The sequence below is a fragment of the Leucopleurus acutus genome (assembly GCF_964270905.1).
Source record: "Leucopleurus acutus genome assembly, chromosome: 11".
Taxonomy (NCBI): domain Eukaryota; kingdom Metazoa; phylum Chordata; class Mammalia; order Artiodactyla; family Delphinidae; genus Leucopleurus; species Leucopleurus acutus.
Window position 1 is genome coordinate 43,365,304 of NC_139152.1, and position 26,742 is coordinate 43,392,045.

Below are 26,742 nucleotides of genomic sequence, written 5' to 3' on the forward strand. Positions count from 1 at the left end.
CTGGCCCCATACTGGTCCACACGTGCCTGGTGAGCAAGTGCCCTGGGCCGTCCCCTGTACTGGAAAGGATTCCCCTGTCCCGGCCGTACTGATAAATATGGAAACTCCATCTTTATTGGCTGTATAAACATCTCTGGTCTGTACATACATTTCATACATCATAGTGCAGGGCCTGAAGGGAGGGCCGAAGGGGAGGCCCCAGCAGCACAACACCTCACCCCTTTTCTCAAAGCCCTGCCCACTCTGCCCAAACCAAGGCCTCTCCCTCCCAGAAGTCACTGAGGAGGGGACAGGGGTCAAGCAGCTAGGAGACCGGAGGGCTTGGTGCGGAGGACACGTTAAGCGCTAGAATCAAACACTGAAGCGAAACAGGCAACTGGCACAGGCAGCAAGCAGGGGCGGGGGCAAGGCAGGGCAGGGGAGCGTGGGCCCCGTGCCCTCGGGCTCTCACTAGGGCTCTGGGGTCCCGCCCCCACCACGTGGGAGAGACAGGCTCTGGAGTCTCCGCCTGCCTCCCCAGGAACGAGAGACGGGTGCCAGAGGTGAGCCAAGGAGGGCAAGGGGGAGACAGGAGCAAAGGCCCCAGTCCCCCGATTTGACAGCCCCTCTCTCACCCCATCAAACACGTCATGGACACCATCTACGTGTGTACAGCTGGGGGAAGCCAGAGACTCGCATTCTCGGGGGGACTGTGGTGCCTGAGCAGGCAGTGAGGGAGGAAGCTGGCTCGCAGGGGAAAGAACGGAGACCCTCGAGTAGTCTTCTCGGGACACCCGTCAGTGGAAGGAGACAGAGGGCCCAAGAGAGCGCCCCCCCAGCCCAGCCCGGGGGGGGATGACAGCGGCAAGTGCTTCACACGACGATGACGAGGAAAGGAAACAGGAAAGGAGATGAGAAGAGGAACCCTGTGGTAAACAGAGGACGGGGTGTCCTGCTCCACCCTTGCCAAGCCTCACGCCCAACAGCAGCTGAGACAGGCGCTCACTCCTCTCCCCTCACACGGGCCAGGGTGGGAGGGGCACGCGGGAGCCCACGGCCAAAGCCAGTGGGCCCCACCCATGAAGCAACACCATCCTTTGGGCTGGTTCCTGTCCAGCCAGGAACTCTCGCCCAGGGACTAACAACAGGGGCAGCACCAGGTCAGAAACACAGGCACAGAGGAGCCTGGCAGGGGCCTGATCCGGTAGGGCAGAGGGACAACACACCCCCTGGGGCCTGCTGGGTAAGCAAATCCTCGGGGCGTCAGGAACAGGGTACCTGGCTCTGCAAAGGGCGAGGAGAGGGAGAAGGGGCAGGTCCAGGGGAGAAGGCCTAGCCACTCAAGGGGTGCAGATCCACTTTGACTTTCTCCCCACAGCTCAGCATCCCAATTGTGGGGAAGAAGCCCCCAGAAGGTACGACAGCATCCTTCTTCCCAATGATCTTGCCATTCCGAGTGAAGAAAACCTGGGGGTGGAAGAGAAAAGTGGGATAGGCAGGCTCTAGCCTCTCCTCTGAGGATGCTGGAGCTACGCAGGCCTGAGCCGCGTCACTCCCAGCTCGCACCACCGTTGGCGAGAGACAGAGGGCGATGCAGGAGGTGACCACGAGAGGGCGTCCCGAGGCCGGAAACCGGCGTCCCAGCCAGTCTCCCCACTCAGCAGCCCCACGCCCACAGCAGCCAGGGCTTCCCCTCTCCCCTCCCTGGGCTCCGCTTTTTGCACTAACACCAGACCTCACGGAGGCCCAAGACCCCTAGTCCAACCCCAGACCCACCCCACTCACCACCACCTTCTTGCCCTCGTGCTCCTGTTCTATCTCTTCCCCATCATCTTCCTCTTCCTCTTCCTCCTCTTCCTCTTCCCCTTCCTGGTGCAGGTACATGACGTTCCGGACATTCCGGACAGCTCGGGCGGTCGGGGACAAGATCACTGTGTCACAGCTGTCATCACTGTCACCTGGGGGCCAGGAAACCTGAGCTCCTGTGGTACTGCCCCCACCCTCTGCCCGACCAGCCTGGTTGGCCATGGTCACCCCACTCACCCTCACTGTCCAAGATGTAGTCCCGGGGGAACATGATTCCACAGCCCATGATGTCCCCTTTGTAACAGCGTGGCCCAAAGGGGTCCCCCACACCACTGCCATGGAAGATCTTCCCGTCATCTGTCGGAGGAGGGGAGAGGACACACACCTGAGGGAGGGGCCGACACCCTACAGCCCCTAGAGCGGCCCCTGCTTAAAGCTGAAGTGTCCCTCCCTCCCTCGCTGGCCCTGAGGAAGGGAGGAGAGAGAATGAGGGCACCAGATTAAAGAGAGACGCACAGCTGTCCCCTCAAGGGGCTAAGGGAGAAACTCCCTTGGGAGCTGGTCAGAGAGCGGGGGGCCCTCGGGAGGGGAGGGAGAGGCGGGACCAGGAACTCACAGCCCCTCCTTTCTAAAGGAAGCCCTAAAGGAAATCAAGCCGATCCAAAAAAAAAGAAAATGCAGAATCTGCAGGAAGGGTGCAGAGGGAGCCAACTCAGAGGCCTGGAATGTCCAGTTTGGGCCCAGATCCCCCACCCCTGTTCTGCTCCCCTGGCTTTTTGGGCTGGGAGGAAAAACACAGATGAAGACAAAGCGCTAGCAGCTTGGGAGGGGGAGAGCAGAGAGCGGCAGGGGAAAGTCTCTCGGGCCAGATGCTGAAGGCGAGGCCCCTAGTGTGGGGTCAGGGAAATGGATGTCCCTGTGCCCCTATACCCCACCCCACCCCCAGCTTCCCCAGGGCAGCCCCTCACGCACCTGCATGGTAAGCCACAGACCCTCTGCTCCAGCCAGGGTGCCTGTTCTTGGGATAATCCTACACCAAGACAAGAAAAGAAAGCTGTGGTACCTCGCACAGGAAAGAGGATGCGAGAGTGGCTTACGAACCACTTCTGAAACAAGCTACGACCCAGATGGCTGCTCCCACCCCGGCAACCTCACCCCTTCAGGCACTGGAGGTCGCAGGGGAAGGTGGGAAGGTGCTTGGCTTTCCCAGCCAGGGCTGCAGGCTGCCCCCCACCCCACATCCAGGCCTTGGTGCGTGTGGTGCGCTCACGACCCTCTCTCAGCTCCGAGGTGACTTGGGGTCTGTGCCCTCACACGGCAGGCACATACGGCCTGTTCTGTCTCGGGTTAGACCTCCCTCTGCAGCCCAGCCCCTTGATCTCCCCAAGAGCTCCGGGCCCCGGCCCAACAGCCCCAGAGCTGAGCAGCTCCACAGGCCAAAAGCCAGCACTGGCGCCCACCTTCCGGGCCAGCCCCAAGGCGATGTAGCATTTCTCTCCAGGGTCCACGATCTCCACTTCGAAGTAGTGGCTACGGGTGCTCAGCGGGTGCCGGGCCTGGGCCAGCCCCACGTCCACGATGCTCTTGCCCTTGCCCAAGTACTCCAGTAGCTGTGGGGGAAGAACCAGGGGTGGGGGGCAGGCTAGCACCCCACCCCTGGAAACCTGGTTCCAGGGCCATCTGGGGACCAGTTTTCCTGGGTCTCACAGAAAGCCCTGGCCGAAAGGGAAGGGATCCTGGAGGCACAAAGTGGGCCTCAGGGTTCCAGGCAGGCATGGGAGAACAGGGATGGGGGCAGGGGCGTGGAGGTGGCAGCACGAGCAAGAGGGCTGAGCCCCTGCTAAAGGCTGCGCCCACCTGCCTACCGAGCCAAAAACCCTCTCCTTGCTGTGGGGACCCGGCGAGAGCAGCACAGCGATCCAGATGGCTGAGTGCCAGGACCACACAGGGGTCTGTACACTCTGCCATCACTTCCCTCAATCACCCTTCCAGGAAAGGGCCACCCAGGGGCTCTGAACACAGAGAAGAGGAGAAGCAAAGGCTAGGCTGAGAGGAAGCCTGATGGCTTTCTCAGGGTGCCTCGGGCGGATAGGGAGGATGCAGAGGTTAGGGGCCAACTCCAGACGTCCGGGGGAGGGGAGACGAGCCCAGAAGCCAGTTCTGCCTGGGATGGGACTGATATAATTTCTCAAGGTCTTTGTTTTACTTGGCTTTGAACAGAGCTGTTTGTAGCAGGGTCGAGGGGAGCCAGGGAACCGAGGACAACCAGCTCTTCTCCTTCATTTAATGCGAGGGAGGGGAGCAGGCAGAGAGAAGCTAGAAAGGCAGGCGTTCCTGCCCCCAGCCCCTCACGGCTCTTTCAAGCTGGAGCAGGGGTGTGGAGGGGAGTTGACTGATGGGCTCTTGGGGCTCTTCGGCCCCACAGTGATCCTGCCTGGGCATGATGGGGCGGCAACCCCCGATCTGGGAGGATTTATTTATCAGTTGTCATGGTGATAGTAGGGCTGTGACTCAACCCCATCCCCTCTTTCCCCCACCCTCAGCATCACCTGGGATTCCTTAATCCCTTTTTAATTAACCAAACTGCCCCTCAAGACTTTCTTCTACCCTCCCACCCCTCCGGCCCTGAAGAAAATTCACTCCCTGAGGATCTCCTCCACTTATCCCTGGCAAGCCTCGGGACGCTGGCCTCTCACCCCACAAAGAACTCCTGCCTGAACAGGAAAGGCATCACACTCGCCTGCACCAGTGCCGAAGCCTCCATGTGTCTTCAGCAGAGGCAGGCGCTGCATCCTCAGCAACCCCTTCAGGGAGGCAAGAGAGGGACTCGGCCCCCTTCTCAGCCCTGGATCCCCGAAGCCCTGTCACCTCAAGCCCATTCTCCCCTCCTCCCCAGAGAACTGGAGGTGGGGGACAGGGGGCACCAGGAGAAAGGCCAGAGGTGTACAGGAGGCCACCTAAACTTTCTTCTCTCCTTCCTGCAGCCAGGACCATACATGTTTCGGGCTACACTGGCTCTGTGATATTCATTCTCCTAGCCCAAGTCTCCATTATCTCACACTGCTTTCTTCCATCAGAAAGGGGTCCCCTGCAGGTGGTCTTCTGATTTACTGGGTATTATGAAGGCCCACACTGTTTACATTCTATTTCTGGTCCTCTGTATGTTCTCGGCGTGGCCTGGGTTCCTCCTCTGCATCTCTCCCCACAGGGCCCGGAGGGATGTGGTATGATGCACATTAACTAACATAGACTCCACCCAATCCGAGCAGCCCCCAGCCCAACCTCTCCACCCTGCATTGCAGAACTGGGTGGGGGATCCCACAGCTGCCCTTGACCCACTCCATCCAACTGGCCTCTGCATAGGAAACACAGTGTTCTCCACTTCCAGAGCCAAGAGACAGCAGACCCAGATCCTGATCCTTGGGAAAAACCCGCCCAACCATTCCCTCTGCCTCAGCCCAGAGGAGGGCAGGCTGCCGGTTTGTCTGTGGATAGGGTGGGGATGGTTCCTTAAGCTAAAAGGCCAGGAGGATGAAACACACTAACGTGGGACTCTAAAGCCCACTCCCCAGCCCGCAGAGCAGCTCAGACAGGCTGCTGAATGCCTGGAAGACTAGGGCCATGCACAAGCCACCTCTTCAAGAGAGGAACCACCCACCCCTTAGGGTGTAAGCCCCTGGATTCATCTGTTCCTCTGCATCCACTCTCCTGCCCCTGGGCAAAGTCCTCCCAAGCCCTGGGAGCCTTCTCAGAGCACTCAGAGGAGCAGGTAGGGGAGAGTCTGGCCTCCCTGATAGATCCTTGCTTGAGTGCACTCCTCCCCTCCTTAGACTAGGGCTGGTAGAAACCTAGAGAAGATGAGAGGTTTAGCACCTAGAGTCTGAGTTGCTAGAATCTTGATGCTGGTCCCTCAATCTGTGCCTCAGGTGCCTCTTAGTTTCTACATTTTTTTGGCCATGGCACAGGGCTTGCAGGATCTGAGTTCCCAACCAGGGATCGAACCCGTGCCCCCTGCAGTGGAAGCATGGAGTCCTAACCACTGGACCACCAGGAAATTCCCAAGATACTTCTTAGTTTGAAAGAGAATCAAACAGACCTGGGTTCAAATCCTAGCTCCTATTACTTACTAGTCACTAAACTCAAGCAAGTGACTCTCACTTCTTTAAGCCTCAGATACTTCATCAGTAAAACAGGGGTGCCACTACCCGCATCTCCAAATATGGGTACGATGAAGTGAAGTGAGTGTCAAGGGCTTAGCCTGGAGCCTGACCCCCGGTAGGTGATAAATGCACACGTCAGCCTTTCCCTGACTCAGGAAATGGGGGTGATACTGGAATATCCCAAAGTTCCCATGCTCCCTAAACATTAACAGTCGCCCCCAAGCTACAACAGACTGGAACTGCCAGTCACAGAGAAGGAAAGGTTCTCTCACCTCAGCCCTTACCCCCAACTAGAATGCTCCCTTGGGCTCCCAGGACACTCCTCAGATGACTCCATCCCAAGGGGCCAACTGTCTTCCTCCCAGTATTTCTCCGCAAACAATACCCCCAATCAACAGGCATGCTCCTTTACATCTTTGGTGGGGGTGGGGAACTCTTTCCTTAAGGCTCCCAAGACCCCCTCCCCACCCCACCTCCCTCCACACACAACGGAAGCCTTGAGAGGCCAAACAGGTCAACTCCACAGAGCGGAGGCTGCAGACCAGAGTGCAGAGAGCCTCCTGCACCCCGCCCCCTCCCTCATACCAGTAGCCCTTCTCAGCCTCCTCTCCTGCTGCGACCCGCCCTCCTCCTCTTGCTAGCAGAGACCCTAATCCCTCTTGACAGCAGCAAGGGAGGACTCAGTGCCCGGAGGGCCTAGAAGCAACTGAAACACGAACCAAGAACATGCTCCCCACCGGCCAGCTCAGGCCCCAACACGGTCTCCTCCTGGGTTGGGCCCGGGGGGGACCCCTGAGAGGGTGGGGCCTCATTCACCCCACTTTGTGTACCAAGGCTGTTGCCCCGTCACTAAGGAGTTGTTAGAGGAGCTATGAACAGAAATGAGAAACAAAGACAGAACGAGTCTAATCCCCCAGCCCTACCTACTGCCCCCCCCCCCCCCGCCACATTACCTCACTGCGCAAGGCCTGGGGACAGGAATGAGGGGGAGCACCCCACGCCTGAGCAAACGCAACAGCAATTCTTCAGCATCCCGGAGCGCAGGGAAGGGGGCGCTCTTTAGGAGGGGAAAGTGAGGCCACAGGAAGCAGGGAACGACTTCCCTCTGGAAAGAGCCGGTCTGTCTATATATAGATCCTCAGATCAAACAAACACAACTAAATATTAACAACTCTCGAATCTAGATAGTGGGGATACAGTGGGTGTTCACTGTGCTATTTTTTCAACTTTCCTGTATGTTTGAAACTTTTCATAATGAATTGCTGGAGGAAAAAAAAGGGTCAGGAGTTGAATTCATTCTTCTGTATGGGAAGAACCAGTGAGAAGGGAGAAAAGAGGATAATTGAGACTACAAAACTGGGAGAAAGGGCTATAGGAGTAAAAGAATTCCAAGGTAGCCAAGTAAACTCACCTAGGAGGCCCCTGGCTAAGCCACTAGACGGGAGAAATCCCCAGGGACATGGGAATTTAAGCCCAGGAACTCTGGATTCATCTTATGAGAAGCGAGTAGGAGAGATTGGCTACAGAAGAGTGGGCCTGGGCAGAAGGCAGCAGCATATATCAGACAGTGGAAAAAGCTGGGGTAGGGGTCAAGGAATGAATATCTGGGCTTAGTTCTGCTGCTAATTCGCTGTTTGACATTTGATCAAGTCTCTTCACTTTTCTCTGGGACTGCTTTCTCAGCAGTACAAGAGGATATATGGGAATGTCGGGCAGTCACGACAACTGGGGCACAGGGGGTGGGGGTGGGGTCGGAGCTACCAGCATCCTGGGTCTGGGAACCAGGGATGCTAAATGGCTTGCACATCAAGGAACTGTCTCACCTAAGATGCCCACAGTCTCTGCACTGAGAAACCTGGACAGGATGGCATCAAAGCCTCCTCCAGACCTTTATGGTTCTATGGCGTGTCCTCCTGGGAACATCACCTGGGGCAGGAGAAACAGGCTGCAACAACAGCAGAGGTCTGAGGTCTCAGGGAAGGGCTCCCCACAGAGGGGGACGTAAAAACAGGAAGGGCAGAGAGGAGAAGCAGCTGTGCTGGACATCTTTAGAAATAGGAGGCACAGGCACAGCCTAATGACCTCTCCCAGGCTCCTCCAGGCTGACACCACTCTGACTGCTGGATCGGAAATACAGTGGATGGTCAGAGGGACAAAAAGGATGAGGCAAGAAGTTCAGGAGGCAAGAGTGGATGGGGGGCCGAGGGGCTGGCAGAAACTGGTTAAGTCACCCTCATTTGAAAGATGAGGTAGTTGGCAAGACTAGAAGAGAAGCCTGCGTCCCTCAGGAGGCTCATGCCCACGGCTGCCCCAGAGAAGCAAGTGCGCAGGGAGCAGTGTGCCTACCCTGGCAGCTGTCCCCAGCTGGGGTGCGGGTTTGACAGAAGAGCTACACTGAACAGCTTAAGTCAAGAAAGAAAAAAATCCTTAAATGTGTGGCCTGAGGGCACTGGGGGAAGGGCAGGGAGGAAGGAAGGCTATTTATAAATGTCTACAGGATTCCGCATCAATTAGAAAAGACTGCCTGGGAGGAGCAGGGAGCAGAGTCAGGACAAGTCCAGGCAGGGAAAGGGTGCCAGGAAAAAACTCTTGAGGAGAGGTCAAGGATGAGAGCTGGAACATCGCCCTGGCTCAGTCCCAAGCTCAACTCTGCAGATGTTGTCAAAATGATGGTGGAAGGGGAAAAGAAAGGAGGGATGAAGGTCAGGGAGTGGGCATCTGAGGCCTCCTGGACCCTAGTGCCAGAAGGGGGTGCAGAGTGCCCGAAGCTGCAGGAGGCCACACTTTCTGCCATTTTCCTTGTGTTTGACTCACCTTGAACTCCAGAGTGGAGAGCCTTACTCATAATCCACCCACTCCACCCCACCCCCCCCCACCGCCCCGGCTGCTTCTGTTTTGCTATCAAAGGCTGAGTTGAAAACAGCCTGGGTTGGGGTGAGAATGCCAGAGGGTGGAGGAAAAAGTTGAGCCGGGAAGGAGGGAAGGAGCGGGAGGGCCGCAGAGGGACAATTGGAAGTGGAAGGCCCGAGCAGCCCACTAGAGGTCAGGGCCAGACCCCTAAGTCAGCATCCATTCACTCCCAAACCAGCAAGAGGCACAGAGGGTAGATATGAAGAATTTCCCTCTCTCAAGGTCCATACACTTCCCAAGAAAGTTTAAAATCTAGGCAGGAGACTAAAGCAGGTATGGTGAGATGTACAAAAACGCCAGCTTTGGAGGATCAAGGACTCTCACTGAATCATTATCTGCCTCTATTCTCATCCTCTATAAAATGTAGGAAGGCAGAAGAGACTGTCATTGATGCTTACTCGAAAAAGAACTCAAAGAACCTTCCCCAGCATGAGTGGGATTTGTGACCACACCTGCTCCACAATGCAGAGAATGGAAAACTGTGCTAGCTGGGCTGGGATCAAGCCAAAAGGGTGTTCCAGGCATCCGGCCTCCAAGTCAGCCCAGCCTCTCAAAGGCAGGCGTGCAGGGCAGCAGCGTGCATGGGGTGAGGGGTGGGGGGCCTGAAGGAACCAAAGAAGGCAAAGGAGAGCTACTGGCTACTGCTCGTTCCTAGGGTTAAGCAACTAGGCTGAGCTCTCAAACAAAGGGAAGGCAGGAAAGAGGACCACCACTAAGGAGAACACAGATCTGGACTCAAGAATCATGTCAGGACGCCAGGCTCTCCTGACAAAATTCCCACTTTCCAAAATGCTACAAAAGACCCTGTCTTGGGACTTCCCTGGTGGCGCAGTGGTTGAGAATCCGCCTGCCAATGCAGGGGACATGGGTTCGAGCCCTGGCCCGGGAAGATACCACATGCCACGGAGCAACTAAGCCCGTGCGCTGCAACTACTGAGCCTACACTCTAGAGCTCACGAGCCACAACTACTGAGCCCGTGTGCCGCAACTACTGAAGCCCTCGCACCTAGAGCCCGTGCTCCGCAACAAGAGAGGCCACCGCAATAAGAAGCCTGTGCACCGCAATGAAGAGTAGCCCCTGCTCGCCGCAACTAGAGAAAGCCCGCACGCCACAACGAAGACCCAATACAGGCAAAAATAAATAAATAAATAAAGTAATTTTTAAAAAGACCATGTCTTCACTCCCTATTCTAAGCAATCCTGACATGCTTCTGTGGAGACCCCGGGATTCTGCCCAGCCCTACCCTTCCCCTTACTTACAGTTCCGCAGACTCTGACGTCGTGCAGCCGGCCCCACTCGTCCTCATAACTGTCCACCATCATGACACTGTCGTCCTCGCGGCCCAGCTCAGCATTCAGGTGCAACCGCACCTCCTCACCCAGGGAGTGCATGCCCACTGCTGGGAACAGCCCATCGGGGGACATGGGCATGATGGTGGAGCCCACCTGCAGCGGAGGGAGGGGGAGGAAGGGAGGGAGCTGCCGCCTGGCTCACCTTTCTACAGCTCATCTAATTCTCACAAGGGGACTTCTGAGATGATGCAACCAGTCATCATCACACACGCTGACAGGTAGCAAAACAGAGGTACAGAGAAGCATAAAAAGCTGCTGAGTACTCCTAGCTGAGCAAGGTACCCACGGAGCTAAAAGGCAAACACAAGTCTCTTGTCAACCCCCCCCCGCCCCCCGCAAACACTTTAGGTACGCGTGAGTGTGGACTGGAGCAGGAAAGTGCTGAGCGTAGGTGCTTAAGGAAGGAAGACCACTAGGCTGGCCGGCGGAGGCCTGAGAAGGCAATTTCTCCCACCCTGAGAAGGGTGGGAGACGGGGCTGGGGAGAAGAAGAAAGAGAGCTGGGGTCTCTCCTATTTGCTCTTATCCCATCCCTTCACCATCACTAGTCTCTCTCTGAAGAGGGAGGAAAGGAGAAGTGAAATAAGGAACACGAAACACAGAAAGGACATATCCCCAAAAGCATTCAAGTCAAAATCCCAAGAGGACCTCCAGCTTATGCAGCCAGGTCATAATCTCCCCATCTTTTTTTCTGCTCAAAACCTTCCCCCATATCACCAGTTCTGTCCCCCACAGTTTCTGCCCCTCCTCCGCTGCACAAACCTGCCCCTCTGCGTCCATCACCTGGGGAATGTCCCAGCTTCCCCTAGGTGTGGGGAGCATCTTCTCCTACATGCAGGAGACCCCAGGAGAATCTGAGGCTGAACTGAAGAAGATGGGAAATAAGCCCGTGGGGCCCTGAGCAAGCCCCAACTAGCAGACTCTTTCTTTTACTCACACAAATCCCTGGACAGCTTCAAGCCGTTTAAATCCCACTCAGGATGTCCCACTTACCCGCTTCCCATTTTTGGTGAAGAAGATCTGGGCAGTCTGCACATCAAAGGACACTGGCTCAATGCCACAGCCAATCCGGTCCCCGGAGTTGCACTTTGACCCAAACTGGCGGCCCTTGGCCCGGCCATTGTACAGCCTGTGGACAGAGCAGCACAGACACAGGACCCGAACCCGGCTTCCCAACCTCTCCCCAGTGCTCCTGCTTCCATCACTCCGCAACGGCATCGACCTATGTTCTCGGGGGAGCTCCACCTTCCCCTTTAAGTCTGCAAACCTCCAAGGGTAGCCAACAGGCCACCTTCCTGTCCCTATCAGAAAGGTCTATGAAAATACCCCAAGACCAGTGAAGGAATAGCCAAAGCCACCCTGAGGTAGTCCATTATATCCAAGATTCCCAAATCCGTAGGAAAGGGGTCGGGTTCCACAAAAGGCAACTCACTTGCCATCATCAGCATGGTAGGCTACAGAGTCAGGCAACCAGCCAGGCTGGTGATCCAAGCTGTAGTACTGAGGGACCAGTCCCACAGCAATGGTACCCCGGACCCCGCTGTCCACAATAGACACCTGGAGGGAGGAGAGCAGGGCACAGTTAGCAGGGAGGGGAGTTAGACATCAAAGGGGGCTGAGGCTCAAAGAGCAAAAGACAGGGGAATCAGAGAAAAAGTCAGGGCACTCAGAGGGAGAACTGGGGAAAGTGGGCGCCCACTTTACCACAATTACTTAGAAAACAATTTCCAAGCTATGGAAAAAGATGGGAGATGGAGTAGATGCTGGGCCTGGGTTAGGGGGTGGGAAAGGACATGGGTCAAAGTCTACCTAGGTGAAGTGCAGGAGAGCAGAAGGGACAGGGTGAAAGGACTTTAGGGTGTCTCTCAGATTAGGCACCATGCTATCCTGGGCCCTTTTCCCAGCCAACAGGATAATCCTGATGGAAAATGTAAAGGACCAGTCAAGAACCCAGTAAAAGAGCGCCTTGGAGCTTAACCATCTCACCCCCTGCTCTGCCCAACCCCTGCCTTGATCACCTCAAAATAATTGCTGTCCTTTGTCAGGGGTCGAGAAGCCACGTAGCAGCCAACTTCACCAGAGTTTCCATGGTAACTGAAGGAGGAATGAAGGGGAAGTTCCATTAGCAGCCTAGTCCAGGGGTTGGGGGGAGGGCCTCAGCATCCCCAACCCCCACCCTGTGAGGGCCAGCACAGAAGAGAATCCATCAGGCCATACTTCAGGACATCTGCACAAACACCATAACAAGATACTTGAGGTCACCCACCCCACCCGCCACCTCCAGCCAGGGCCCAGCCCACACCAGTCCAATGCAAGCCTGGCTTCTTCACTGCCGGTGGGGAAGAGAAGGCGGAGCCTCCCTCAGTTGCCTATTAGGGGTCTCACAACCCTGTCTAACCTCAGTCCCTCATGCTGCAGCTTCGGCCCTTTTCCTCTGGCTCTGTCCTCGGTGGAGCTGGAGAACGGCTGGTCTCTATCCTCGGGACCAAAGCCCTTTGCAGATTGGAAGACAGTTACTCAGTCCCCACTCCTCAGCTTTCTTGTCTCCAGGCTAGATAGCACTACTTCCTCCCCCGCTTCCAGTGACAACTTTGTGAGAGAATTAGACTCGGATGGAGTCAAGGGAAGGGTTCAAGGCAGAAAATAGAGCGAAAACAAACACAAACACACAAACCAAAGGGTTGGAAGGCAGTAAGCAGGATGCACTACAGGACTGTCCTTCACAAAACAGGAAATCCACTGCCTTTGAAATGGCCATTCTTCACCGATCCCAACTACAGAGATGCAGGCAGGAGAGCCCGGCATCGCACAGGCTCACTGGAGTCCTTTCAACAAGGCAGCTGGGCAATTCCTGAGACCCCAGCAGCCTCCATCTCTGACATGACTGCTTCCAATGCAGACCAGGACAGAGGGACCCACAGACACAGGCAGAGGGGGGTGCGGGGTGAAGAAGCATATACTGCTCCATTCGGAAAGGCCTCCAGGGTTTACAGCATACCCCTCGCTGTGCAATGCAGACAGTCCTCTGCCTTTGCAAAAGCCCCTTTTCGTCTCTAAGATCTGGCACAGAAAGGAAAATGTGGAAGCACTCCCCGAAACTCACCTCAAAGTGTCTCCATCTACAAGAATGTGCTTGAACCTCTCCTGATATCGGAAAGCCCGGACCTCTCGAATCTCCCGGATCCGCCGGCGCCAATTCAGAAACCGGTAGTGCAGGTTGAGGTCATCCATCTTGTTCATGAGAACAAACCTGCCAGGGGGAGAAGGAGATTGAGGAGGAAGAAGCAAGGCGCTGAGCAAAGTATCTCAGCCTGTTCCACCCAGAATGCGGAGAGGACACTGGACTTGAAGCCAGTTGCCCAGATTGACCTCAACAGTCCCCACCCTCATCCTTTCATTCAGCAAACATTTAGTGGGCTCCCACTATGTGCTCCTACTGTCCTAGGTGCTAGGGATACAGCTGTGAACAAGATGGATGGGATGTCTGTTCTCATAGCACTTCCGTTCTATTGGGGGAGGCATGACAGGCAATAAACAGACACGACAACGTTAGACAGTGGAGGAAAAAGCAGAGTGCTCTGATAAAGAATAATGGGGTGAACTCTATGAGATGAAAAGGTGACAGGCACGTAACAAGCCCAAGAAAGAGCATCCCAGGCAGAAGGGACAGCCAGGACACAGGTCCCGAGGGGCAAGGCAGCTGGCATGGTAGGAAAATAGAAAGGCCAGGTGGCTAGTGTGTAGGGAATGGGAGGGAGGGAGAATGTACCAGAAGAGGATGGAAGGAAGGTAGGGGCCAGATCAACGCCCTACAGACCATGTTAAGGAGTGTGAATTTTATTTCAAGTGTGATGGGAAAGCTCTGGAGGGTTTTATGCAAGAAAATTATATGATTTTAAGGTTTATCAGATCGTAAAGCTCATTCAGGCGGCTGGTTGGAGACTAAACTGATCCCATAAGAGGCAAGAACAGAAGTGGCAAACAATTAATTAGGAGGCTGCTGCAGCTGTTCCAATGAGAGATGGCATCCCCAAAGATGGTAGCAGTGAAGATGGAGTGGAGTAGGATGACCCAGGTATTTAAACCACTAACAGTGCTAACATATGAATGAATGAATGAATGGACGAATTTTTCCCAAAGCGACAAAAAGGGGAGGTACTTTCTCTTCCAATCCCCCAAACCCTTGGACAAGGGTTCCATCCAGGCCTGACTGTGCCTTGCACACAGCAGGGGCTTAGGAAGCCTCGGCTAGGCTGAATTCAATCCCAATGCGCATATTACACGCTTCTGCAGTAGCTACAAGCCACCGCGTGACCAAAAGGGTAGGCAGCTGTGGGGCAGCCCTAGAATTGGCCTCCTTGGCACTCGGCCAGGGGGCTCGACCCCAGGTCGATGTTGGCGCCCAACCTAGGGGCATCTGCTTGCCTAGAACCCCACAGCCTTGGCGCCGCCGACGCGCGGCCGCACCGGGCCCCGCCTCCACCCCGGGCACAGCCCGATCACTCAGATGAGACCCGGGGGAAAGGGGCCCTGGCCCGTCAGTGTGACTACGCCCAGCCTCCCCAGGCCCTGCACTGGGCCAAGGAGGGTCCCCAGGGAGGAAGACCAGTGACCAGAGCGCAAGACCCCGCCCCTGACTCCGAAGCCTCCTCCCAGGACCCCAGCCTCCCGCCTCAGGCTCCGTGGAGACCGACCCGAGGCCTCGGGGACCCCGCCCCCGATCCCCGCCTACCGGGGCCGCCGCGTCCTCCTCATCCATAGGCCTCTGAGCTCCGCTCACTAGCTCTTCGGCCGCCGCCACCACACACATCCGGGTCCCCGCCCTTCCAACGGTCCCCGAGACCCGCCCCTTTCCACCCACCCCGGCCAATCTGCAGCGGCTGAGGACAACAGGCACCTGCAGAAGCCAATCGAAGGACGCAGGCCGGGTCGGGCGCGGCCCGGTGAACCCGGTACCTAGTGCCGGGTAAGGGGCTACTAAATACGGGTGTCGAGAGGGTGGGGGGTGGCGACGTGGCAGCGCGGACGCCACACTGGGCGCCCTGGGCGCTGACTGGCCGGTCAAGGGGCGGCTCCCTCCGGGCGGGGTGGGCGGGGAAGGTCGCTGCGCACCCACAAATACTGCGACTGTTGCCTCAGCGCTCGTTCAGTGTTAGTTGTGAGGCTAAGAGCTTTGAAGGAATGTCCTTTTAATCCGTTCAACAACCTTATGAAATGAGTCTTATTAAATCCTTTTTGTAGATGCAGAGCCTGAGGCTGGCCTCCACAGTTCGTGCGCCTGTTAACATATACTTTGTATTCTCCCGAGCTCCATTTCATGTTACCTTTCCTTCATTCTAGGCAGGGCATTCCCTTCCTGGAGGAGAGAACTTCGGATGCAAAAAGCAGTGGCATGAAACGGCACGCTGTTCAGGAACAGAGGGGTTGGTGTAACTTAAGGAAAGTTAGGCTGGGGCCATAATGTGAAGGGAAGAAAGATACTGACATTTATTGAGCACCTACTAAAGGGTGATTATTGCCGTTCTGGGGAGGACTTCCCCGGTTCCTCCCATCACCGAATTTCTCTATTCCAGATAGGAAGGTTTTCCCTCCTCTGTATTCTTTTTTTTATATATATAAATTTATTTATTTAGTTTTGGCCGCATTGGGTCTTTGTTGCTGTGCGTGGGCTTTCTCTAGTTGTGGCGAGCGGGGGCTACTCTTTTGTTGCGGTGCGCTGGCTTCTCACTGCGGTGGCTTTTCTTTGTTGCGGAGCACGGGCTCTAGGCATGCAGGCTTCGGTAGTTGTGGCACGTGGGCTCAGTAGTTGTGGCTTGCAGGCTCTAGAGCGCAGGCTCAGTAGTTGTGGCTCACGGGCTTAGTTGCTCCGCGGCATGTGGGATCTTCCTGGACCAGGGCTCGAACCCGTGTCCCCTAGCATTGACAGGCGGATTCTTAACCACTGCGCCACCAGGGAAGTCCTCCTCTGTATTCTTATACCATGTCGTTTGCACCTCATTTGTAGCACTTATTACAGTCTTACTTTTATTATTAAAGTAACTTCTGTTTGTAGATCTGTCTCTGCTGGACTGTGAGCTCCTTCAGACCCCTGAGAGCTATCCTATTCTTATCATAAATAGGTGCTGTACAAATGTTGAATGAAATGGAAGCCATCCTCTCCTATACTATAAACAGTGACCACTTGGCATAATGGAGATAAGGTGTCAGAAATAGGTGTAGACCAGACATTAGGAAATCTGGATTAGAACCCCAGATCTGTGACTGACATTTACTTGTCATGTTTCCTTAGGCTCCTTAATCTGGGACAGTTATTCAGTCTTTCCTGAAGAGTAGATGCCAATTATCTTGTTTAATATCCCTCAGTTTCATTTTAGCTGATATTTACTCATTATTAGATTGAGGTTATGCATTACCAGCTTTATCCAGATCTGTGATTAATTTTGAGTTAATTTTTTTCTTTTTTTTTTTGCATATGGACGTCCAGTTGTTCCAGCAGCATTTGTTAAAAAGACTATCCTTTCTCTACTGAATTCCTTTGCACCTTTGTCAAACATCTATTGAACAAGTAAAAAAGAAAAAAAAAAGTGTTTAAAGAAAAGGAAAAAAATTAATTTACTGTATTTTTGTGGGTCTATTTCTAGGCTCTCTACTCTGTTCCACTGATCTGTTTTTCTATCTTTATGTTTTGATTACTATAGCTTTATAATGAGCCTTGAAATCAGGTAGTATAAGTCCTTCAATTTTGTACTTTTTAAAAGTTGGTTTGAGTTATTCCAGATCCTTTGCTTTTCTATATGAGACAATCAGCTTGCCAATTTCTACAAAAAAAGCCTTCTGGGATTTTAATTGGGATTACGTTGAATCTGTTGATCAATTTTGGGAGAACTGATGTTTTAACAATATGGAGTCTTCCAATCCATGAGGATTGCACTGAAGTCTCTTACTCTAATCCAGTACCACAGGGTTCATTCTAGCCTTCCTCCCTACTTCTCTCTGACAGTGAGAAACCCAATATCCATTACTTATTTGCTCAACCCCAGTACATATTAAGCAGTTGCAAAAATTTTAACCCATGAGAAACAAATTTATCAACTAGAGTACAGTGTTTATGTAGAGTGTAGAGTATGCCATTACATTTATCTTTAGCCTTACAGTTTCCAGTCATAACACTGTTTTCCAAATTACTTAAGTCAGCACCTTTTTTTTTTCTCACCCCCTCAGTGTGTTTTTGTCATACATATATAATACATTTAGATTAACCTGTTACAGTCTGCATTCTATCCTGGAATACCCTCCCATCCCGATTGGTTTTTTAGGTGTTTATTAAGTGTGTGTTGGATGGACAGATATTAATTCTAAGCTCCTTGGGAGCACAATTCCTCCCTATTTATGTCCATATAATGTAGTTACATCCACATAAATAAATGCTCTATCAATCTACTGAATATATTTTTATTCATGTAATTACCAAAAAAAGCAAAACTCAGACTCCCAGTTATTATTTCTTCTCCACTAATGATTCCCAACTCCCAACCATCTGGCTGACTCCAGCCCAGTCTAGAAAACTGCTCTGCTCCCTTCCCAGTTCTCCTTTCTCTGATATCATTGGGACACTGGGAATCTAGACAGAACAAATCATGCACACACATTCACACGCATGTCTCTTTCCCCTCATCTCTGTTACACAAAGATGTGCTTTCCTATCTGAGATGCCCTCCTCCCTCTTCTCCTAAACTCTTTTTTTTTTTTTGGCCTTGCCATGAGGCATGTGGGATCCTAGTTCCCCGACCAGGGATTGAACCCGGGGCCCTCAGCGACGATAGCACCAGGTCCTAACCACAGGACTGCCAGGGAAGTCCCCTAAACTCTACTTTAAAGCCCTATTCTCGGGACTTCCCTGGTGGCCCAGTGGTTAAGAATCTACCTGCCAATGCGGGGACACGGGTTCCATCCCTGGTCTGGGAAGATCCCACGTGCCCTGGTCCTGGAAGGTCCCACATGCTGCAGAGCAACTAAGCCCGTGTGCCACAACTACTGAGCCCATGCGCCACAACTAGTGAAGCCCGCATGCCTAGAGCCCATGCTCCGCAACAAGAGAAGCCACCACAGTGAGAAGCCCTTGCACCACAACGAAGAGTAGCCCCCGCGTGCCGCAACTAGAGAAAGCCCGCACTAAGCAACAAAGACCCAACGCAGCCAAAAATATAAATAAATAAATAAAAATAAATTAAAAAAAATAAAGCCCTATTCTCCGGGAAACCCTCTTTGGTTTATCCTGGGGCCAGGTTTCCCTTTTTTATTGAACTCTGACCACACTCCGGCCTCTCAGTCTCTTTGGCCTTTACTTGGAGAACAAGGGGGAGAAATAGGAAAAGAGAGAGGAGGGGTTAAAGGAGTTGGAGAGCCACAAGACCCCCTGGGGTGGGTGGCCTGGGCTAGCTCAGAAGTAGAGGAGCCTCCAGAAGAGTTACAGTGCGCCCGCTTCACCTCTCAAGGCCCTCCCCCAGGACTGCCTTTGCTCCCACCCAAAACAACAACTTTTACCTCTATCAATTCCGAACTCCTTATATGAACTGAGAGCTGGGGGGTCCAGAGGTGAAGAAGATGTGGGGCTCCTGTTCTCAAAACACTCAGAATCTGAGACTTCCCTGGTGGCGCAGTGGTTAAGAATCCGCCTGCCAGTGCAAGGGACATGGGTTCGATCCCTGGTCTGGGAAGATTCCACATGCCGTGGAACAGCTAAGCCCATGCGTCACAACTACTGAGCCTGAGCTCTAGAGCCCATGCGCCTAGGGCCGGTGCTCCGCAACAAGAGAAGCCACCACAATGAGAAGCCCTTACATCGCAACAAAGAGTAGCCCCCGCTCGCCGCAACTAGAGAGAAAGCCCGTGCACAGCAACGAAGACCCAACGCAGCCATAAATAAATTAATTAATTAATTTAAAAAAACCCAACACTCATAATCTAACTGGAAAAATAAGACACAAGAAAAGATAAGCAAAAATTTAAGATAGCAACACAACTATGTGGATGAATTAAAAGAAAGGCAGACAGCTGGCTGAGCAGGTGGGGATGAGGTGGCAGAATTTGGTTTGTGGTGAGAGGAATGGTGGGGAGAATTTCATCCTTATGAGCTAAAAATTTGGAGTTCAGGGGAAGAAATTACCTCTGGGCACCACACCTTCCCTTCCCCTAATCTCAGTTCAGACTCAGAGATGAGAAACTGACAAGAGGTTTTGGGGAAGGTCATCCCACCAGATGGCTGAACCAGTGTGCTTCCCGGGCCAACCGTCCACAGGGTCATGATTGGCATATGAAAGCATGGGTCCTTGCGGGGAGGGGGGCATGGAGTACCGCCAAAGGTCTTTGAGGAGGAGAGAGTCACAGGAGCAAGACCAACTGGGAGGCTGTGTGTGGGACAGATGGCAGAAACCAGAGGCTGGAGACCAGCGGAGGTTATCGCAACAGTTCCCATGAGACCCACACCAGACTTAGGCCATGTCATGATGTGGTCATTAAGCCTCCTCTCTGGTGCTTTCTGTCTGTGGACTGTGCCACTACTTGTCTTTCCTCAGACTCAAAGCTCAAAAGGATCCAGGCAGGCCCCCTCCTTTACCCCTGGTTCTCAAAAGGAAGTCAGCACCTGGGGTTGCCGTGGATTTGGAGGGATGGGCTGGGTGTGAGAGATGACGAGCATAAGGGAGCAGCACGACAGAGTGTAACCTGCAAGAGGAGAAGGAAGTCCTGTCAAAGTTTGTTTATAAAAAGCCTAAAGGGCTTCCCTGGTGGCACAGTGGTTGAGAGTCCGTCTGCTGATGCAGGGGACGCGGGTTCGTGAAGATCTGAACCGGGAAGATCCCACATGCCGCGGAGCGGCTGGGCCCATGAGCCATGGCCGCTGAGCCTGCGCTCCGCAGCGGGAGAGACCACAGCAGTGAGAGGCCCGCGTACTGCAAAAAAACAACAACAAAAATAAATAAATAAAAAATAAATAAAAATAAAAAGCCTAAGTAACAGCCCCAGCTGTTTAGTCTTTTCACAGCCCTGACAGAAGCTTTCCTCAAACTCTTCTCTCCACAGAGGCCAGACAGTCCCAGAGTGTGTGCACCTTGGCCCACACTCCATCCTGAGCACGCACCATGCGCTTCCTACCTCTGCTCTGAGTGCTGAGGTGAAGGGCATCCCAAAGGGAGGAAAAGCAGAGTTCGAGAGTCTCAGTCTGCGAGAAAGAGCCTGGTTAGACCCCAGCACTGACAGCACAGCTCGCCGCTCTGGACATCCATACTGGAGGCATGGGGTCGAGGCAAGAGCAGTGCTGGGGTGGCGGGTGGGACTGGGCTGTGCCGTGGCTGTACTTAGACTGCATGGAGGGACCAAGCTGGGCAGGGGGTAGCAGTAAACAGGGGAAATCTGTAAGGGTGGCGGTGGTGATGTGGGAGGGGGAAGGGGGAATTCGGGAAGGCAGCAGTAGATGTGAGAGACTAGCAGAGTATTGGGCTTCTCTGCAATATAACCTACCAAAGAATACAAACTTCTTTAAAAAGCCACACTGGGATCCTGCAGGGAGTATGGCCATCTCTTCCCCATCTCAACTTTCCACAGACCTTTCCATCTTATTCAGAAGCAGCAAGATGGAGCTGAGGAGAAAAGCCCTAGCTAGAACCATGTGCAGGGCAAAATAAATCGTGATAAGGACGGAGGGACAGGATGGAGCTCGCTACCCTGGGATCAGAGCTTGGAGGAGGAGGTCCCAGAGCCTCCAGAGAGAGGAGAGTTGCTCCTCCCACTGCCCCAGCAGCCACCCCCCCACCCCCCCACCCCCGCCTGCCCAATCTGCGTCACAGTCTCAGGGCTACTGGAAGACGCTGCTCCCCAAATGCTGGTTCTAGGGTCCCAGGGTAGCCCTAGGGGGTGGGCTGGGAGTAAAGTTCTTTTTATTTTGTATTTACCTAAAAGTTCAGGAAGGCCTTGCTTATATTCTTGCTTGGAGGACCAGAATTTAAACTTAGTCACTGCCCAGAGCCGTTGTTTTAGGAAAGAATGAGATGGCCGGTGTTGCGTAACCCAGAGCTGGGTGGGTGTGGGTTGCAGAAGGAAACGGTCCTTCTTCCTCCCTCTAGGAAGGAAGGCTCAGCTAGGAGTCTCAGATGGGCGGGGCACTGCCTGGAGAAGGGCGGCCAGGGGTGGGGAGGTGGGGTAGACAGACCAGCGTGTGAAAGCTCGGGGAGCAGGCAGACTGAAACACTCAGACCAGTCACCATTCAATCCCCCTGGGTAGAGCACAGCCTGAATAATCCAGAAAACCCAAAGGGTGGTACTGGGTGGGTGTGGAGTGGAGGACAGATTCTGGGAAAGGAGAGGAATGGAGGGGTGGGCTGACCTGGATGAAGGACAGCGTGGGTTGGGGATCTGCTCTCTGGCCACTGTCCCTAAGAGCACCCAGAGTATGGGTTCCTCTAATCCTCCCCCCCGCCTCGCCCCCCCCCGCCCCCGCCCCGCCACTATAATTTCAGCTGGCCAGTCCCCCGTCCCTACCTCCCAGGTGTTCAGCTAGTTCTGCGGGCACGCTCCGCCCCCTGCAATCCCTCCAGACTCCCATGGCCCCAACACAATGCTAGGATTTCTGACAGTTCATTCAAGGTGTGCTTCCGCCTCCCCCCACCTCACCCCTTGCTTCCCCCAACCCCTTCTATCATCTTACCCAAGTCTGGCCCCCACTACCCGCCTTCCCCTGTCATATCTCGGGGAGACCTTCTCTTGCTCCTGCCTCAGCTTTGCTCTTCCTCTCCTCGCCCCTGGTTTACTCTCTTCCATCAGCGGTCAGTTCTCCCAAGACCCCACTCCCCGTCGTCTCCGCCTTTTCTCTCTTTTCGCCCGCATTCCTCTCATGACCCCCACACCATCCCTTCTGCGTCCACTTAAGTCCGCCATCTTCTCACTCCCCATCGGAGTCCCTCCGTCTCCTTCATCCGCCACACATGTACCCGAACTGGATTTCAGGTTTCCCCTTCACCCCTACTGCCGCTTCTATCCCTCCTGCTTCCACCCCTTCCCACCCTCCAGGGCCTCCAGCCAGCTGTCCAGCTCCCAAAATCCGGGCGAGATTCCCGGGAACAAAGCAAGAAAAATCAGAGTAATTTGGGAAGTAAACAGAAACCGGGAAGGGAGGAGGTAGAGAAGAGTGGGGAGGACCCAGGTGGAGGGGGGGGGGCCTCTCCAGTCCCACCCAGTTTAGGGAATGCCCCTGCCTTCTCCACCGCACCCCCCCCTTCACCTGGCTCTTAAAGGGCCCGGCCCCTGCCGGCGGCTACTTAAGGCAGAGGGGCGGCGACGGGCAGCAGCTGCGCTACGACTGCTCTGGGAGGAGTGGACGGGGCAAAAATCTTGACCATGACCCCCCACAGGCTGTTGCCGCCACTGCTGCTAACTCTGCTGCTCGCTGCCCGCCCAGGAGGCGCCTTGGCAAGGTGCCCAGGCTGCGGGCAGGGGGTGCAGGCGGGTTGTCCAGGGGGCTGCGTGGAGGAGGAGGATGGGGGGCCGCCGGCGGAGGGCTGTGCGGAAGCTGGGGGCTGTCTCAGGAGGGAGGGGCAGCAGTGCGGGGTCTACACTCCAAACTGCGCCCCAGGACTGCAGTGCCAGCCGCCGGAGAAAGACGAGGCGCCTTTGCGGGCGCTGCTGCTGGGCCGGGGCCGCTGCGGCCGGGCGCGCGCGCCCTCGGGTGAGTCCGCGCCCCGCCCCTGCCCCGCCCACGTGAGGCCCGCAACTCTGCCGGCAGGGTCCGGGAGGGATGCGCACGGGCAGCCCTGCTATGAGGGTCCTGAGATTGACGCTTCCTCCTCCCCAACCCTGGTGGGGGGTACATTTTAGGGGCTGAAGGGGCCAGTGCGGGGAGCTCCTAGGAGTCTGGGGTACGGCTGGGGGCCCTAGGGATGAAGCAGGGAGATGTCTGAGCCCGCAACCCTTTTTTGCCCCGTCAAAAAAAGGGTTTCCCTTGAGGGGAAAGGGAGGAATGGAAGGGTTTAGGGACGTGCTGTATGCCACAGAGGCCCAGCTCCTTCAGCCCTAGACCCCCAAGCTGGAGAAAGGATCCAGGCATTGTTACCAGCTTCCACTTGGAGAAAGAGGGAAGAGAACTCCAGACTCCCAAATCCTGCACACACTGAGAAATATCTCCTCTTAATATCAGGGTGTCCAAAGCACCCGAACATGGGGCGGAGAATAGAAGATGGCTCAAATCCAGAGCAGTTTCACACTAGACTAGGGTCCGATGGTTGGCGCTGGCCCTCCCCACTCCCCACCCGGAGCGGGGGGATAGAGGTGGGAAAAGAAGGAGTCTGCCAAATCAGGGTTATGATTTAAAGCTTCTCAGAACCCTCCAGCCACCCCACCCCACCCCACCCTAATCCAGAGAGGAGAATAGAAGGCTGAGTCATTGGGTGGGTGGGACAGAAGTGAGTCAGAACCTGAAAGATGGGGGGCAGCAGGGAGATGGGAAGAGGAGGAAATACAAACGGCCCCCACCCCAGGGGCATCTGAGCTCCCAGTTTTTTCCACAGGGAAGGATGGGAAATCAACTTGGAGTTTCTTTCAGTCCTAAATGCCTGAGTCCAGGCTGCTAGGGGTCTTCCTGGAAAGAGGTGGTCTGGTTGGGTCAGAGGAGGCGGCTGGCAGCATGGTCGCGGTAGGATGCTGAATAGGGGGAATGAGGGGCAAGGTCTGAGGAGTGTGGAGGAAGAGGGATCAGCCTCAGGATTGCAGAGGACATGGTTCTTGGCTTTTGAGTAGCAGGCAGATGGGAGCAACTTCAGGGCTCATAATGTCTCATTTTACAGCTGGGGCAAATTCCAAACAGTGCCCGCTCCCCTCCCTGTCTTTTCTTTGCCCTGACACCCTGACTTTCCCTTCCCATCCTGAGCCTTCCCCAAACCCCCCAGTACAACGTGTGAAACTTTCTCCAGAGCCAGGAGCTGCCTGCAGGTTGGAAGCCGCTCATTCCTGCACCTTTGCAGCCTGCCCGCCTTCCACCTCCTGGTTAAGGGCTGAATCACACATGCTCCTGGGACCACTGGGGTTGAGCTGGGCTGAGTCTCAGGGGACCAGAAGGGAGAGGCCCCCACTGCAGTGCCCCCGAAGTAACCATGTCTCAGCCCTGGGAGGGGTGGGCTGAGTCACAGCAGGGTCACAGCGGGGACACACATTCCACTTGGGTCCCTGCTGACCCCCTCTCACCGCCATTGCTCTTCTGCCCCATCTCCCTGGCTTGGTGCACCCCCTGCTGGCCTCTGGTGGAACAGCCCGGTCTTTTCACCCAAAGCCCCAGGCTCCTCGATCAATGAATGTATTGATTTTTGCTTTCCAAAGTGCTTCTCCTTTATAAGCCTTAAAGCCTTAGTCTGCAGGGGACTTCCCTGGTGGTCCAGTGGGTAAGACTCCATGCTCCCAACGCGGGGGGCCTGGCTTCGATCCCTGGTCTGGGAACTAGATCCCGCATTCATGCCACAACTGAGAGTTCGCACGCTGCAACTGAGAGTCCGCATGCCACAACTAAGAAGCCCACATGATGCAACTAAAGATCCCGCATGAAGAAACTAAGACCTGGTGCAGCCAAAATAAATAAATAAATAAATTTAAAAAATACTAGTCTGGGGATATTATCATGAAAGGTAATATAACCATCTGTCAGAGAAAGAAACTGAGGCCAGGAGAAGGTAACAGTGGAGCCAAACTGTAAACCCCCTCACTACTCTGAAAGCCCCGCTCGTTTCCGCTCGGCTCTGGCCTTTGACATCTGGTTGATTTCCGGCCTCTTCTTCCCCATTCCCCATTGTGGCTGTAGGGGAGAATCCTAAGGAGAGTAAGCCCCAAGGAGGGACAACTCGCCAGCAGGACATGAACCGCAGAGACCAACAGAGGAATCCGGGGACCTCTACCACTCCCGCCCGGCCCAATCCTGGGGGCGTCCAAGACACTGAGATGGTGCGTTTGGGGCTGCAGGGAACGGGAGGGGTGGAGAGTCCTGGAGATTCCCATCTGAGACTGCTCCCTTGGGCTTGGCCGAGTCTTCCATCCCAATCCTGGGAGCCTGGCTGGTGGGGCCAGCAGGCTCTGCAGCAGAGCTATCCCTTCCTCCAGGGCCCCTGCCGCAGACATCTGGACTCAGTGCTGCAGCAACTCCAGACGGAGATCTACCGCGGGGCTCACACCCTCTACGTGCCTAATTGTGACCATCGGGGCTTCTACCGGAAGCGGCAGGTGAGGCCATTCCTCTCCTCCCTTCATCTATCAGTACAAGCAATAGGTCCTACTAGCAATTGGGTAGGGGGGCTTACAAAATTGCATAAATAAGACACTTGCCCTGCCCTTAGGGCTCTCCCAACTTTAGGGCCCACACAAACATAGAGAATAACCAACCACAGCTATGGGAGAGGAGTTAGACTATCTAAACAATGCCTAACTCAGAGGTTAGACTATCTAAGCAATGCCTAACTCAGAGGTTCACAAGCGTGAGGAGCAATCAGAATCACCCAGGTGTGAACACAGGTGGCTGAGCCCCGCCCACAGAGCCTGAAAATTTGCATTTCCAATGCGACCTCTAGTGATGCTGATGCTGTTGGTTTGGAAACCACACTTTGAGAACCACTGTTCTGGCCTAGAAGAACAGGCACAGTTTGGTGGGTGGAGAAGAGAAGCCATGCAAGGGAACCCAGCGGGCTTCGCTGTCCCGAGAACACTCAGATGTTTCCACAGACTCAGACTCAGGAGTTGACAGCCTGTCCCCCAACCCACGGGGCCCCTCCCATCTCTCCTGGGCCACACCTCTGACTCTTGTGCCTCTCTCCCCAGTGCCGCTCCTCCCAGGGGCAGCGCCGAGGTCCCTGCTGGTGTGTGGATCGCATGGGCCAGCCCCTGCCCGGGTCCCCAGACGGCGATGGAAGCTCCCCATGCCCCACCGGGAGCAGTGGCTAAGGCTGGGTGGGAGGCTGCATGGCCACTGGCAGGAGTGTGGGGCTATCATCTTGGGTTATTTGTTGAGTGCTGAGTAACTCAGGGGCCCAGAGCCCCACACTCCACCTGCAGGCCCTGCCCCATTGTCAACCTCACACATGGAAAGATTGTTGGTGTTGGCTGGGGGTGTTAATAAAGCTGTGTTGGGGGTCTCTGGCCTACGTCTCTGTGTTCACCTCTCACATTGTGGAGTCCCTGGCCCTTCTCTCTACCCCTGTCCAGCCTCTTAGAGCAGCTCTCTTCTCCTGTGGACTACCATCTGTCCTTCCTGCCACACTGGGAATGACAGAGACAGCCACTGGTAGACGTTTCATGGCCTCAAACCTCACCCAACTGCCCACCAGGGAGTGGAAGGCAGCAGGTGGGGGCAGGGAGACACTGAGGCCGTGGCCTTGGTCTGAGGTTGTGACCTTGTTTCTAACACTGATCTTTGGACACAAAGGGAGAGGAAAGATTAATAGTTAATCCCCACCAGGAACCCAACAAAGAGGAACTCTCAAGGCACTTACCCTTCTGTTACTTCTTCAGGA

At 54.8% G+C, this 26,742-nt stretch overlaps 2 protein-coding genes across 3 annotated transcripts; one reads left to right on the forward strand and one right to left on the reverse strand.

Moving 5' to 3' along the window:
- Nucleotides 1-145: 145 nt before the first annotated feature.
- Nucleotides 146-15,020, reverse strand: SPRYD3 (SPRY domain containing 3). 2 transcript variants are annotated; one of them, XM_082849238.1, is made up of 11 exons: nucleotides 14,940-15,020; nucleotides 13,311-13,457; nucleotides 12,226-12,301; nucleotides 11,640-11,764; nucleotides 11,201-11,336; nucleotides 10,116-10,301; nucleotides 3,246-3,395; nucleotides 2,758-2,815; nucleotides 2,023-2,142; nucleotides 1,771-1,937; nucleotides 146-1,446 (listed from the first exon to the last, which is right to left on the reverse strand). In XM_082849238.1, the coding sequence occupies exons 1-11, from the start codon at nucleotides 14,960-14,962 to the stop codon at nucleotides 1,312-1,314; spliced, it is 1,323 nt and encodes a 440-aa protein (XP_082705364.1). In that variant the 5' UTR covers nucleotides 14,963-15,020; the 3' UTR covers nucleotides 146-1,311. The 2 variants fall into 2 exon arrangements, with proteins under 2 accessions (XP_082705364.1, XP_082705363.1); XM_082849237.1 differs by having other exon boundaries at nucleotides 1,765-1,937.
- Nucleotides 15,021-22,597: 7,577 nt separating this feature from the next.
- IGFBP6 (insulin like growth factor binding protein 6) lies at nucleotides 22,598-26,355 on the forward strand (the record flags this gene model as incomplete). Its single annotated transcript, XM_082849431.1, has 4 exons — nucleotides 22,598-22,925; nucleotides 25,044-25,183; nucleotides 25,340-25,459; nucleotides 26,051-26,355. The coding sequence occupies 4 exons, from the start codon at nucleotides 22,598-22,600 to the stop codon at nucleotides 26,171-26,173; spliced, it is 711 nt and encodes a 236-aa protein (XP_082705557.1). The 3' UTR covers nucleotides 26,174-26,355.
- Between the last annotated feature and the right edge of the window lie 387 nt (nucleotides 26,356-26,742).

Excerpts from the sequence above, each read along its gene's own strand:
- SPRYD3 (XM_082849237.1), bottom strand. The coding sequence starts at position 14,962 with ATGAGGAGGACGCGGCGGCCCCG. Across the intron at positions 13,458-14,939 it reads AGGAGGACGCGGCGGCCCCG|GTTTGTTCTCATGAACAAGA; the intron begins GTAGGCGGGGAT and ends TCCCCCTGGCAG. Across the intron at positions 3,396-10,115 it reads ACGTCAGAGTCTGCGGAACT|CTACTGGAGTACTTGGGCAA; the intron begins GTAAGTAAGGGG and ends CTTCCCCCACAG.